This window comes from Typopeltis vanoorti, chromosome 17 (assembly GCF_054136105.1).
Source record: "Typopeltis vanoorti isolate ZY-2024b chromosome 17, IOZ_Tvanoo_1.0, whole genome shotgun sequence".
NCBI classification, from domain to species: domain Eukaryota; kingdom Metazoa; phylum Arthropoda; class Arachnida; order Uropygi; family Thelyphonidae; genus Typopeltis; species Typopeltis vanoorti.
The window spans coordinates 97,420,646-97,433,963 of NC_143565.1; the positions used below are offsets into that span (position 1 = coordinate 97,420,646).

The window sequence follows — 13,318 nt, forward strand, 5'->3', positions numbered from 1 at the left end:
TAGTCATCGAGAGAGGGCGCTCGCATTTACAATATAAGGTCCGGCACGAGATTCAATCGTTCTCTTGTTTTCTGTTCCTGCATTCCTGATCCAACTCCTGGATAGCTGTGGAAGCTTAGCGTTGGTGTCCCGGTTGCTGTACGTGCCGTGACGAGTATAGTGCGCCAAGGAATGAGGCCGGAATTCTAGCAAAGAGCCGTTGGTTAGTTATGCCAACGTACAGTCAGTGAAAGGTGAACCTTTCAAAGAAAATAGAAGTAAGTCGCAGATGCCATGAGAATACGTGATGAGAAAACGTAGAAGTGTAATCAAGGAAGTCTCAGCAACTCCATGAAAAGACAAGAACCGTAATGTACAAGTTTTCATACTCATATTGAATAGTAACCAAAGAAAGAATAGGAACTAGGGAATTAAGGAGCTCCGCACAATTAACTTTCATATAGTACCTAAAGGACTGTTTTGGACTAATCTGTCTATGTCTAGCAAGCTAGTGCCACTCTAAGCTTATGCTGAGAAAGGAACCAAACCTTCAAACTGTTTATTTTGGAAGAAACATGTATGATATTATGTTAGAAATTAGTTTGAATATTAATTAAGATGGGGGAGGATAAAGCCTGAGCATAAATAAGAATATTATCCCATGTTAAATTACAAGATAGAATACGTCTGATATGCTCTACATAAGGATTGCATATAACTATGTGCATGTATTGTTTTTATATATGGGAACTGAGTAACTCTGTGTGAATTAACCGAGTCTGAATATAGTAACACAAAAGAAAGTGTGGGACAGTTAGAATAAATTTAGGAGTAGATATTTTGGATATTCTTAACATAAAGGGGAGGGGAGTTCAGACTCTTTAGTATTAAAATTACTATTTAAAGTGTATATATGTTAGTGTTTTAAAACAAATGTATTTCTTTAACCTAAAGCTCATGAGTCTCTCATTTTCTGAGATTTGAATTACCACTTATTAAACTTCCGGACCTGCACGAGTAAAGGGGGGAAACCACTGCAATAAGAAAAAGGGGGGGGGGACCACGACTGCAAATTACGTGATTCCTTTATTATCTTGCGTTGTTTAATTGTGTATCAGAATTCAGTTGCTGGCTGGCGCAGTCGTTTTAAACAATTATAAATTTGTCGGCAACAGAATAGCTGATGTCATAAAGAAATAGATAACAGAAAAAGCAGAATATAATTATAACAAAAAGGAGATACCAAGACGTAACACTATCATACCGGGGCTCAATTCCAACTCCACTACCATTACTTTCATAGCATTATCCTTCACTCTCTCCTCAATAATCTGATATTCATCTGCAAATTCTCTTTCTGTCCACTCAAATCATTCAACCTTACAACAAAGACTTTCTTTAATGAAATTTTCAAAATCATGGAAACTATATTGTTGTGTGATAATTTACTGAACAGGAAACATACTATCATCATCCAAAACTAATTCATTAAACATGCGTCCACTAGGTTCTTGTCCTACAAACTGGTGTACTGTTTCTGATCCTAATGAGCTCAGAGCAATAGCATAATTGATTGGCTTCCCAGCAGACTGTATGGTAAAATGTAAATCTGTATTTCCAATTGAAAACCTTAAAACAAAAAAATCTAATAAGCATGATTTAATTTTTTGTTTAGATCAATTTGTTAAATAAATAAATTAAAAAATTGCATGTTTTGTGTGTATATATTATCAAATTTGGATAGTAACTAGTAACATGGATAAATACTACTAAATATATACTTTACCTTAGTTTTATAGCAATGTCAAAATTGACATAAAAGCAAATTGAAATGAAAAAATGATTACACCACTGGTGATGTATGTGCGTGAAAGGAGCCAAGCATACCATGGAAGATGAACAACAAAGTTGATTACTTATATCATATGTGACAGCATAGGTGTTCTGAACTGCATAGAGTAAATATTTAGTAACAGAAGAAGCAAATCAATATCATGATTTATGCTTAATCAATTTCATTCAAATTTACACTTACTATATATTGTTGGAGGTGGAGGAAATAAGAGATCTTGGGGTGATGGTGGATAAGGATCTGCAATTTAGGGGACACACTGCCAAAATTGTGAGGACAACACAAAGAATTCTGGGAATGATGCGGAGGACACTGACTTGTAGAAGTAAGGAAATTCTTGTTCCAATGTATAAGGTAGCGTTTCCCAAACTTTTCCTATGACGGAACACTTCACAATTCCTGAAATTTTCACAGAACACCTTGGTTATTTTGCAATGTATTAATTAATAATTAATTGATACATTCCAAATTATTAATTAATTAAACATCAATTAAACATAAACATCATTAAATTAATTTGTGCTGATTTTCATTGACATATCCCATTCTGATCACCAAAAATTTATAATATTATTATTATAAGTACTTACAAGTGAATGCAGACTTTTTCTCCTGTGTGCTGGTAGTTTTCCCCTCCTTTTGCACATCCTGGAGATAGCTTTGTAGGCTGGTGGTGGATGACTCACTATCTGTCACAAACACCTTCAGTAAGAGATTTCTTAATACCAAAATTAAACAAAGTCCCTTGTCTCTTATTCATATTAAAATTTAAATCTGCAGGCTTATTACTTTTAAAAAATCACGGCACTGCAGTTTCGAAACTTTCACCCGACAATACAAACTTGCGAAGAAAGTATTCAGTATTACTAGATTTGAGAACCGGATACAGACTACCTTGATCTTCAATTTTAGTGGAAAAATTTTCTTTATACTTCCTTGCTGATTGGTCACTAACATTTGCAACACAGATATTATTTCTTTCAGTTTTGAGAACAGAGGATACGCTGCCCATTGTTGTAATCGGCTTGCAGGCAATTTTTATGATCGGTCATAAATGGCAGTATTCTCTTTCCCAATTGTTGAAAGATTTCAATGTGTGAAAATTAACGATAATTCATGAATATTTCCATGTTTAAAAATATGCCATTTAAAAATATGCTGTGTAGCAACCTGACATTCGCTACACAGATGTCATTTCCTTCAGTTTTGAGAACAGAGGATATGCTGCCCATTGTTATAATCCGCTTGCAGGCAATTTTTATGACTGGTCATAAACAGCAGTATCAGTATTCCTTTCCCAAATGTTGAAAGGTTTCGATGTGTGAAAATTAACGATAATTCATGAATACTTCCACATTTAAAAAGACACAGCTTGGTCACTAACATTTGCTACACAGATGTTTTTAGGTGTTCTGGGTCTGAGCTTTTCGACATATTCACGAATATTATTCTCCTCAGAATATTTCCACTATAAAATATATATTCGTGAAAAATGCTTAGAAAACTAAAATGACAAAATTCCAGGAGAACTTCTTGTGGAACACTTATTCAATTCACCTTTCGCGTGAATAAGTGTTCCACTATCCGATTTAGTCACCTGGTTTTCAAAAGGAAGAAGAGATGTTGAAAATGGTCCAGAGGCGACTGATTAAAGTAGTTTCTGATCTCTGGAATGTCCAGTATGAGGAAATGTTGAGAAGATGCAATTTAAGTCTAGTGGATAGGAGGAAGGGGGGGGGATGTGATAGGGACCTACATTGATGGTTGACAAGGCTGATGATGATGAGTGATGATGAAATAATAGAAGATTGAGAATTTTGATGAAAAAGAAAAAAGCGATGATGATGATAATGATGAAGAGATTCCACTCACTGCAGGATTGATTAAAAAAGGGCTTCAAATGGCTAGGAAATTGCAGTCATTTTCTTACACATTGATCCAAATACTGAATGAGCTGAACGTGAACTGAAGTCATTGTATGGTGTGATATAAAAATTATACAAAGATCTAGTCAAAACAGGATCTCAATAATTAATTACAGCTTGTAATTAATTACAGAATAGGAAAAAAAAAATCAACCTCCAGAATTATTGAAAATTAGTGCTAATTTATTTCCTTTTAATGAAGAAACTTTTCCCCATGACAGTATGAATAGGATGGCCAAAGTGTTTCAATTGATGGAAGAGATTTAATTCCAGTCTCACACAAAAGAATGTGGCTACTGTCAGAAAGCGGCAGCAAATAAAATTAACTAATAACCATATGTGCAGGTGTATTTGGGCCTTTTCAAATTTCTGTTTTGTTAGGGACACACTATTTTCTTTAAGAAAGATACATATGTATATACTTTAAATAAGTATTTAAAATAAAAACTATTCCATTAAAATTAAATAGAGTTTTATTCATTGATTTTCATATGTTTAATTTGAAAATAACTTACTGTTCGTATCAGGTTTTCACATCTGGAACCATTCTTCTATTTTTTCATATGTACTGTATTCTTTTTTACACTTTTCATTACATTTCATTTTTTTCATTTACACAATTTTTTCTGGAACCAATCTACCATGTAAATTGAGAATTGGGTGTACTTCCTTTGTTGCTACTAAGTAAAATTATTGCAATGTTTAGTTAAATGCAAATAGAGTGTTGGCTATACTTCAACAACATACTTTTTCTTACTTATGTCCAAGAATCTTTACATGTTATAGCGTTTTTAGAGGATTAACAATGAAAAGGTTTTTTCATAAAATGGTAGGGAGATGGGAGAACAAAAGGTCATCCCCAAAGTTGTATAGGGAGAGTGTATGCAAGGGAGTGGGAAGCAAGTTTTTTGCATGGAGAGTTGTGAATGATTGGAATGCATTGCCTAAGAGTGTGGTGTCTGCAGAGAATATGAATGTATGTAAGGCACAGTATGATGAGTTGTGTGTATGACAAAGGGACCTCTTGCAATGAGTCTTTAACCCTATGGGGATATCTTGGGATGATAATAGTAGTAGTAGGAATAATAATAATAATGTATTATTTGTTAGCTTTGCTTTGTAAACTCAGAAACAACCATCATGAGAACTTCGTTCATCTTCCCCTTCACTCTAACACACATGATGTAATGAAAGTATGTTGCAAACAAAGTTGAGTATATTATCAGTTCTGATCATATGCTCATAATCATAAATCAGTTTAGTTTGTGATAAGAAACTGAAACAGATATGACTTGTTGCTAATAAGTAAATAAGACAGTTATGATAGTATTCAGTATAAAATGTTTCTAAAACACTCTGAATAAGTGTTATAAATATACTGAAAATAAACTGAACGTTTATGACTTATAAAGTTTGGCTAATAGAAGAAAAAGAGAGGATATGACAGACACATTTAAGTTACTAAAAGAATTTTATAGAGTAGCTGATAAAGAAATGTTTTGATGCATGACTGGAACAAGGGATTCATCTGGAACCTATTAAGAGTATCATTAACTAAAGGTGTAAGGACTAGATTTTTTGCTCGGAGAGTGGTAAAAGAATGGAATAGGTTGCAAGAAACCATGAATGCTTTGTCAGTGAATTACTTTAAGGAGGGATGTGATAGTAATGGCATCATCTTCCAGTGGCAAATTCGTGAATATTATGAAGATGGTTGAAATACCTACTAGTTTTTTAACATTCCTTAATATATTAATATAAGTAAAATGATATAACTGAAATAAAACATTTCAAAGTTTTTACTTTATTATAATTTTAAAAAATACAAACAAGTTTTAATATCTGAAAATTTACTTTTTTTTGTCTGCTCTGCTCCAATTTCATGGAAGGAGGAATGTTCCTTTCACTTAGTTATCTTCTGCTCATGTTCCCAATTTCTTTTTTATTTTTTTTAAGCACTACTCTGTCCATATCCATTTTCCTGAGGTGCTCTGAAACCACCTGAGTTGAGCTACCTCAATTCTTTCTTGCAGGAACTTTGTATCAAGATTATGTCTGATAGTTTGAGTTCCTATTTTATCCCTTCTTGGCTTTTTTTTAGCAACCTTTCTTAAGCAATACATTTCTGTTGATGAATTTCCCATATTTCCAATTGCCCATATTCCGATACTATGTTTTGATAGAAAGTTAACTTTGTTTTCACATTTATTTCCAACTTACCCATAAATTCTCTAATTTAATACATGGTACAATTGTCCAGCCTCTACTATTCTTTCACCTCTCTTTCAGACTCCCATTCTGAGTCTGAAATATCACTGTCCCCAAATATTTGAAATTCTGCACCTGCATCAGACTGCTTTCCTTCAAATATTATCAGTCTTCATTTTACCAATTCTTGTTCCATCTCCTTTTTGCCCCTGCCTATAAAAAAATCAAATTATCAAAGATTCTCCTCTGATTTTTAGATTAAGATAATATCAACAAAAACATAATAAATTTAGTTTAATCCTTTATCCAAGTGTGAGCAAACACAGTTTGCACCTGAAAGTATCTTCAGGACTGGGGTAAGGTGGTACAACACCAGAAAAACTCCTTGCAAAGGTGGAGCAAGATACCAACACTCCTATCTCAGTATCTCCCATAATGCAAAACACATCTCCTTGCGGATATGTCTGATGTTATGCATTAAGGGAAGGGCCACAACCCAGACTAGTTCCGACCTTTATTGAGGTCTCTTCAGTGGGAGCCAGGCCCAAGTGGAGATACCAGGCAGAAACATTAGCAGGTCATCTCTACCTATAGGAGTTACCAAATGGTGTGCCATCCTTTTTTTAATAAATTACTCTGGATTTAGAGAAAGATGTTGAAAGTTTATTTTTCACTTGGTTAGAGTATAATAAATTTAATTTAATCCTTTATCCAAGTGTGAGCAAACAAAGTTTGCGCCTGAAAGTATCTTCAGGACTGGGGTAAGGTGGTACAACACCAGGGCACTCCTTGCAAACAACAAAAACAAATGTTAAAACACACACACACACACACACACACGCACATGTATGGGATTCATTTGCCAATCTTCTGTTTTAAACTTCCTGAATTTCAGCTTAGTTTTAATGAAATCTGCAACATAGTAATTAAGAGTGACACAAGTCAGTGTGGAACACACATAAGCAATTCAAAGAGACAGAATAAAGGCAAATACAACAATTTGCAATTGTTATAAATATATCCATCAATGCCTTAGTTGACAGCAGCAAGTACTGCACCAAAGAAGGATCATATCAAATAGATAATTAATAATTTCTGATATTTGCAAAGCATGAAAGTCTCCCAAACTTTGGGAATAGAGAGCAATCATTCTGATTTAAATTAGGATGTCTGAACATTCTTTGAAAAGGCATTTATATTTAAAACTGCTTTTACAGAAAAGGCATATATCATTCCAGAGGATAATAATGTGTTTGGTCTTAATACCATTGTGTTCAAGGCCTGAATTTTGAGATTTAAGGTACGCTGTCCAAAGTATGTTCATTACATGTATGCTCATTCACAAAATCTGGTAAATGCCAACCAGAGAAAGAGGGGAAAGTTTGCCCTTTGTAGTTGATAAGAGATTAAAAATTTTGTTGATTAGAAATACGTGGGTATCCAGTGAACTTCATGATTCTGCTGACAGGTTCAGAAATGTCTGAAATGTATGGGATTGGAACCCTGTATTCTATTTGCAGGATATCACTTACAGGAAATGTAAGCATCTATTATCTGTTTGAGTGTTGTAGTCATTTGATTCCATTACTGCTTTGACTGTGAGAGCCTCCTGTTGTAAGGATGAAGGTGAGCAATGTTATTGTGCTCTGATAATTAAGGATCAGACAACTCTGATTTGCATTCATTCATTCATTTCATATATTCACTGGACATCCACAGATGCCATATGATCACTCCAATGCTCAGTGATGTGCCACGCCAGACCTCAACGTGTAGTCCTATTGTATGCTTTTCTGGAGGCTTCAACTCTCTGAAGATCAGTCACTCTACACACACCATCCATCCACATTGATGGTCTACCCTTTCTTCCACATCTTCTTACTTGCTCAGATCCATTATCTGCGCTTATTACTCTCCCTTCCAGCAGCCTTACCAAATGACTCACACCAAAACCATTCAAATGCAGTCCATCACTCTTATAATTCCATTCGTCCTTCAAACTCATCGAACACATTCATAAACTGCACCCTTTCTCTTCACATATTTCCACTAACATATCATTCACATTACAAAAAAATGCGCCACAACCAATGGGATTCAAACCTATGTAGGAGATCCCAACAGATTTCTAGTAGTTCACTGCATTAACCTGGCTATAACTGCTCCTTTATGCATTTATGTCACCATGTAATATGCTCATCCTTAGACCTTCAATTCCAATGGCCAAATGTAACTAATTATGCCCACCAGATGGCTTCTTTTAGGATTGTGAGTTTTTGTTTTATTGTATTTTTCCCTTGCTTCAATCTCTTTTACTTATGTATGCCTTAATGCACATATTGATGTATGTGTATCATCCCCTGCTCCTCCTGTGAAGATGTCAATTTGGCTTTTACAAAAAAAAACAGGTAGCTCCTTTTAGGAGCGATTTTTTTTTTCCCCTTCATTCTCACTTACTTATGTCTGAATGCACATATTGATGCATGTGTATCATTCATCCCCTGCTCATGTGAAGATGCAAATTTGGGTTTTGCAAATTACATGAAGTAATAATTAAATTACTTTAGTTTTTATATGATATATACTGTTACCTCCTTTGTAATAACACTAAGATGATGAACAGAAAGAAAAGGACCTTATACACTTCAATTTTTTTTTCTGTGGGATTATGGAAAGAATAAAGTGTCTGTTAAAAGTGAATTTGTCACAACAGTAGTAGGTATTCTGGAAGGGATGGAAGCACACAGAGAAATTGGTGAGGTTGGATGTATTCAAGCCTCCTTGTGGAGTCACAGTGAACTTGGTTATCCCAAATAAAATAACTTTATACATTCCAAACTAACATTTATAATATTTGTTACTGCCATATCTTGTTTTTTATTTCAATAAATATTGTTTGGAATACAAGCAGCTTTTTAGAATACAAGTTTAGAATATAAAAAATCAAATGTAAAAATGTTACATATATACATGAATTTATCATCATCATCATCATCATCAAATTCCTGCCATGTACCCTCAAGGGGTGTACAGGATATGACAGTACTACATGAAAAAATTACATCATTACTAACTTCCTATCTACAATTTTCCTCCAAATCAGTCTGTTACTTGTCAAGACTCCAACATTATCAGATCCTATATTTCTATCGTCTAGGGCACTTTGTACCGTATCAATCCACCTATATCTTGGTCTTCCTCTGGGTCGTTTTCCTGCCAACCTGGCAGAGAACACTTGTTTTGCTAATCTTTCCTCTCCCATTCTATTTAAGTGACATACCATCTGAGATTAGCTCTGCTAACGCATTCCTGGATGCTGACAATGTCAAGTTCTTTCCTAATATTCTCATTTTTAATATGATATTGCCATTGATGCCATCTGTTCACGCCTCTAATCTTTCTCAGGACTCTCATATCTGCGGTCTCTAGTCTTTGGTCAAGTGTTTTACTTCTGACCCAGCTCTCAGATCCATAAGTTAAAATTGGTTTGAACACAGTCTTGTATACAGCTAATTTAGTGTTCCGACTAATTTCTTTCTTATTCCATATGAATTTATTCAATTGACTTCCCACGATACCAGCTTTGCTGATTCTGTTGTCTATTTCTATATTTAGTTTACCATCTTCAGTAAAAATTGTGCCTAAGTAGCTGAAATGTTTTACTTGTTCCACAGGTTCTCCATTCACAACACAGTTGACATTTTCAATGATTCTGCCTATTTTCATTGTCTTTGTCTTTTTATTGCTGATCTTCATACCATATCTATTACAACAGCTATTCAATTTAGTCAGAGAATCTTGCAGACGTGTAGCGGATTTATTTAGAAGTATAACATCATCCGCATAAAGCAAAGAGCTGACATTAACATCTCCAATTTTGATATCAGGTTTAATACCACATTCCTTCATAATGTGATCCATATAGATAATGAATAACAGAGGGGATAATGTACATCCTTGTCTCACACCAGATTTAACATTAAACCATCTTCCTGTACTTCCTTCAATTCTAACTGCTGACTCACAACTCAAATAAAGACTAAGTATTGCTTGATATAATGCCCCATTGACACCATATAACTGCAGCGTATTGAATAGCTTCTCCCTTGGCACCTTGTCATATGCCTTTTCCAAATCGACAAAACTTAAATACAGATCTTTGTTATATTCCCATGCTTTCTCGACTATTTGTCGTGAAGTGAAGATCTGATCCTGACAGCCTCTATTTGGCCTGAATCCAGCTTGTTCTTCACCAAGCTTTTCTTCCACAATTCCTCTCAACCGTTTCTCAAGTATACTTGCATAGATCTTGCCAGGAACACTAAGTAGGGAAATACCTCTGTAATTCTCACATTCAGTTTTATTTCCCTTTTTATATATGGGTACTATGAGAGCTCTACTCCAATCATCGGGAATTCGTCCCTCTGTCCAGGCTTTCTGAACTATGCAGTGCAGCCACTGTAAGACTCTTATACCACCATACTTCAGCATTTCTGGTCGAATATCATCTACTCCTGCTGCCTTTCCACATTTCAAGCCTTTGATGGCTTTTTCTACTTCAAGTATGGATATGTATTCCTGACTGCATGCCTGGTCAGTGTTTTTTATCAGTGTGCTGTGATCACTGCTTGTTTCATTTAGCAGTTTTTCAAAGTAATTACTCCATACTTCAAGGATATCTTTTTCTCCTGTTTTCATTTCACCTTTATCATCTCTAATTCCTTTTACAGCACTCTTTCCTCCATTCCTAAGCTTCTTCAACAACCTCCAGAATATTTTGCCACCTTCTTGATATTTATTTTCTATATTCTTGCCAAAGTCCTCCCATGACTTTTGTTTAGCTAGTTTTACACACTGTTTAGCTTTCTTACATTTGTCTCTGTACTCTGTAAGAGTAAAAGCTGACTTATTTGCCAGGAACTTTTGATATGCTTTCTTCTTTTCCTTCACTGCCTCTTTAACTTCCTGTGTCCACCAGGGAGTTCTGATTTTTTTATCTTTGCACACAACCTCACCACATGCCTCTCTGGCAGAATCAATCAATGTTTCCGTCAGAGTTTGCCACTGAATCTCCAAGGTTTGATTCCTGTTCTCAAACTCTTTCATTTTCTTTTCAATAATATTTCTGTATTTTAGTCTACAGTTTACATCTGAGAGCTGCTAAACTTTTATTCGCTTTAAAACTTTCTTACATGTTATTCTTTTCAATATGAAATTCAATTTTATCCTGCTCAAGACTAAATAGTGATCACTTCCAATTTCAAATCCTCTGTACACTCTGGTATCCTGCACCAGGGAGAAAACATCACTATCAACAATAACATAGTCAATGAGACTTTTCAGGGGTGCTTAAGGGTCAAAGCTGTATAACTGAGAGGAGACCTCCACATAGCCTTTAAAGGAATGCGGAGAACCGACCAGGGCTTCTGACCTAATGTCCAATCCTCACCTTCTCGTGGTGCACCCTGTTGGGTATCTACTTTGATACTGAACGAACGAGGATGGGCTGACAATTTGGGATTTAGCCGACCAAATTGTATTCTTATTGGTTAAACCAAAATAAAAAATGATGGTACAACATGACAAAATTTCATGCCGGCTGGGGCGTCGCCCGGTTAAACAAGGCCCCCGTTGTTTTTGCCAGGGAACCAGGGCGAACAGCGAAAAGTCAGCTACTGGAACAAATCTGAAAACAAACCCCAACTCAACATCACCAGAGTTAAAGATCGGTACTATCAACGTAAGAAGCCTGAATGGCAAAGAAATGGAGCTAGCTGAGGAATTAGATAAGTACCAGATCGACATAATAGGGGTGACTGAAACAAAAAAGACCAAAACTGGTGAGATCTTTCTGAGCAATAAATACAAAATGTTATATTCAGGCAATAACAATCAAGGAAAAGAAGGAGTAGCCATAGTATTCAACACAAAATACGAGGCTAATCTTCTTGAATGGCAGTCAGTCTCAAGTAGAGTAATGTGGGCAAATATGAGAATGGGGAACTGGACAATGAGACTTATTTGTGCCTATGGTCCCACAGAAGGCTCTACTAAGGTAGAAGTGGAGGAATTTTTTGAGGCTTTAGAAAAAGCAACTGACACAATGAAAAAGGAAAAGTTGGTCCTTGTTGGGGATCTAAATAGTAGAGTAGGAAATGATTGTGAGACATACAAAAATATTTTGGGAAAATTTGGAGAAAAGAGCAAAGCTAATAATAATGGCAAATATCTGTTGGATTTCTGCTCAGGACATGGACTGGTTATTACTAACACCATGTTCCAACATAAAAATGAAATTTTGTCATGTTGTACCATCATTTTTTATTTTGGTTTAACCAATAAGAATACAATTTGGTCGGCTAAATCCCAAATTGCCAGCCCATCCTCGTTCATTGAGTATCAAAGTAGATACCCAACAGGGTGCACCACGAGAAGGTGAGGATTGGACATTAGGTCAGAAGCCCTGGTCGGTTCTCCGCATTCCTTTAAAGGCTATGTGGAGGTCTCCTCTCAGTTATACAGCTTTGACCCTTAAGCACCCCATAATAAATGAATTTATTAAAGATCATATAGGTTCTGATAATAAAATCAAGCCTTCAGATCACAACATATATCTATATCCCAACATAACAGCATAGATCACAATGTACGTGTGTGTATATATATATGAAAGGTTGATTTTATAAAGAAAATATTCTTGCCTTACTTGAAGAAAAAAAAAATTTTTTATTTTGAATTTGTTACCTCATGGAAGTAAAATATCCTTATAGCATTATTACTGGATGAATTTTCACTTACCGCTGTCCATCAACACTACAAATGCTGACACCCCAGTAATTTGGATCATATTTTGCTAACTGTGGAATGTAAGATGCAACCTGAGGACAAAATCATAAAATAAAATAAAATAAAATAAATAAAATGAAACTGAAGTTGGGATAAGCATCAAATATAAAATAAAAAATAAATAAAATATTAATCACTGTTTTAGCCACTGCTTACAGAAAGTTGCTGGCTGGCTACATCAGCTGAGTGTCTGTTTATCAGCTATTGGGCAGTGGGTTTGACAATGTCTGTTAGTTGAAACGACACAAACAAATACTCATGTTGTGGATATATGTGAATGCCATTAGGAGATGGATGATTTTCAATGCTGGTGTGAAACTATTAACCTGCTTACTGTAGGGCTGAAGTGGCTTAAAAAAAGAGTGCCATATCTGTTTTCCAGAACAAGGTTCTTCCTGGGTTTATCTAACCCTTAATCTATCCACAGTAAGTTAAATGGATTGCAGGCAAAAACGTTTTCAGTTGACTTTATACATCAAAAATCTACAAATATTACACATAAAAAATA

General features: G+C 35.2%; 1 protein-coding gene across 1 annotated transcript in view; it reads right to left on the reverse strand.

The window, feature by feature from the left end:
- LOC150097671 (glutaminase liver isoform, mitochondrial-like) overlaps nt 1-13,318 on the reverse strand; it is a 171,458-nt gene that overhangs the window by 119,939 nt on the left and 38,201 nt on the right. The window contains exons 5-6 of the mRNA XM_090407710.1: nt 12,763-12,842; nt 1,445-1,608 (exon numbers count right to left, since the gene is read on the reverse strand). Coding sequence (XP_090263836.1) covers nt 1,445-1,608; nt 12,763-12,842 — 244 coding nt within the window. The remainder of the gene's footprint in view (nt 1-1,444; nt 1,609-12,762; nt 12,843-13,318) is intronic.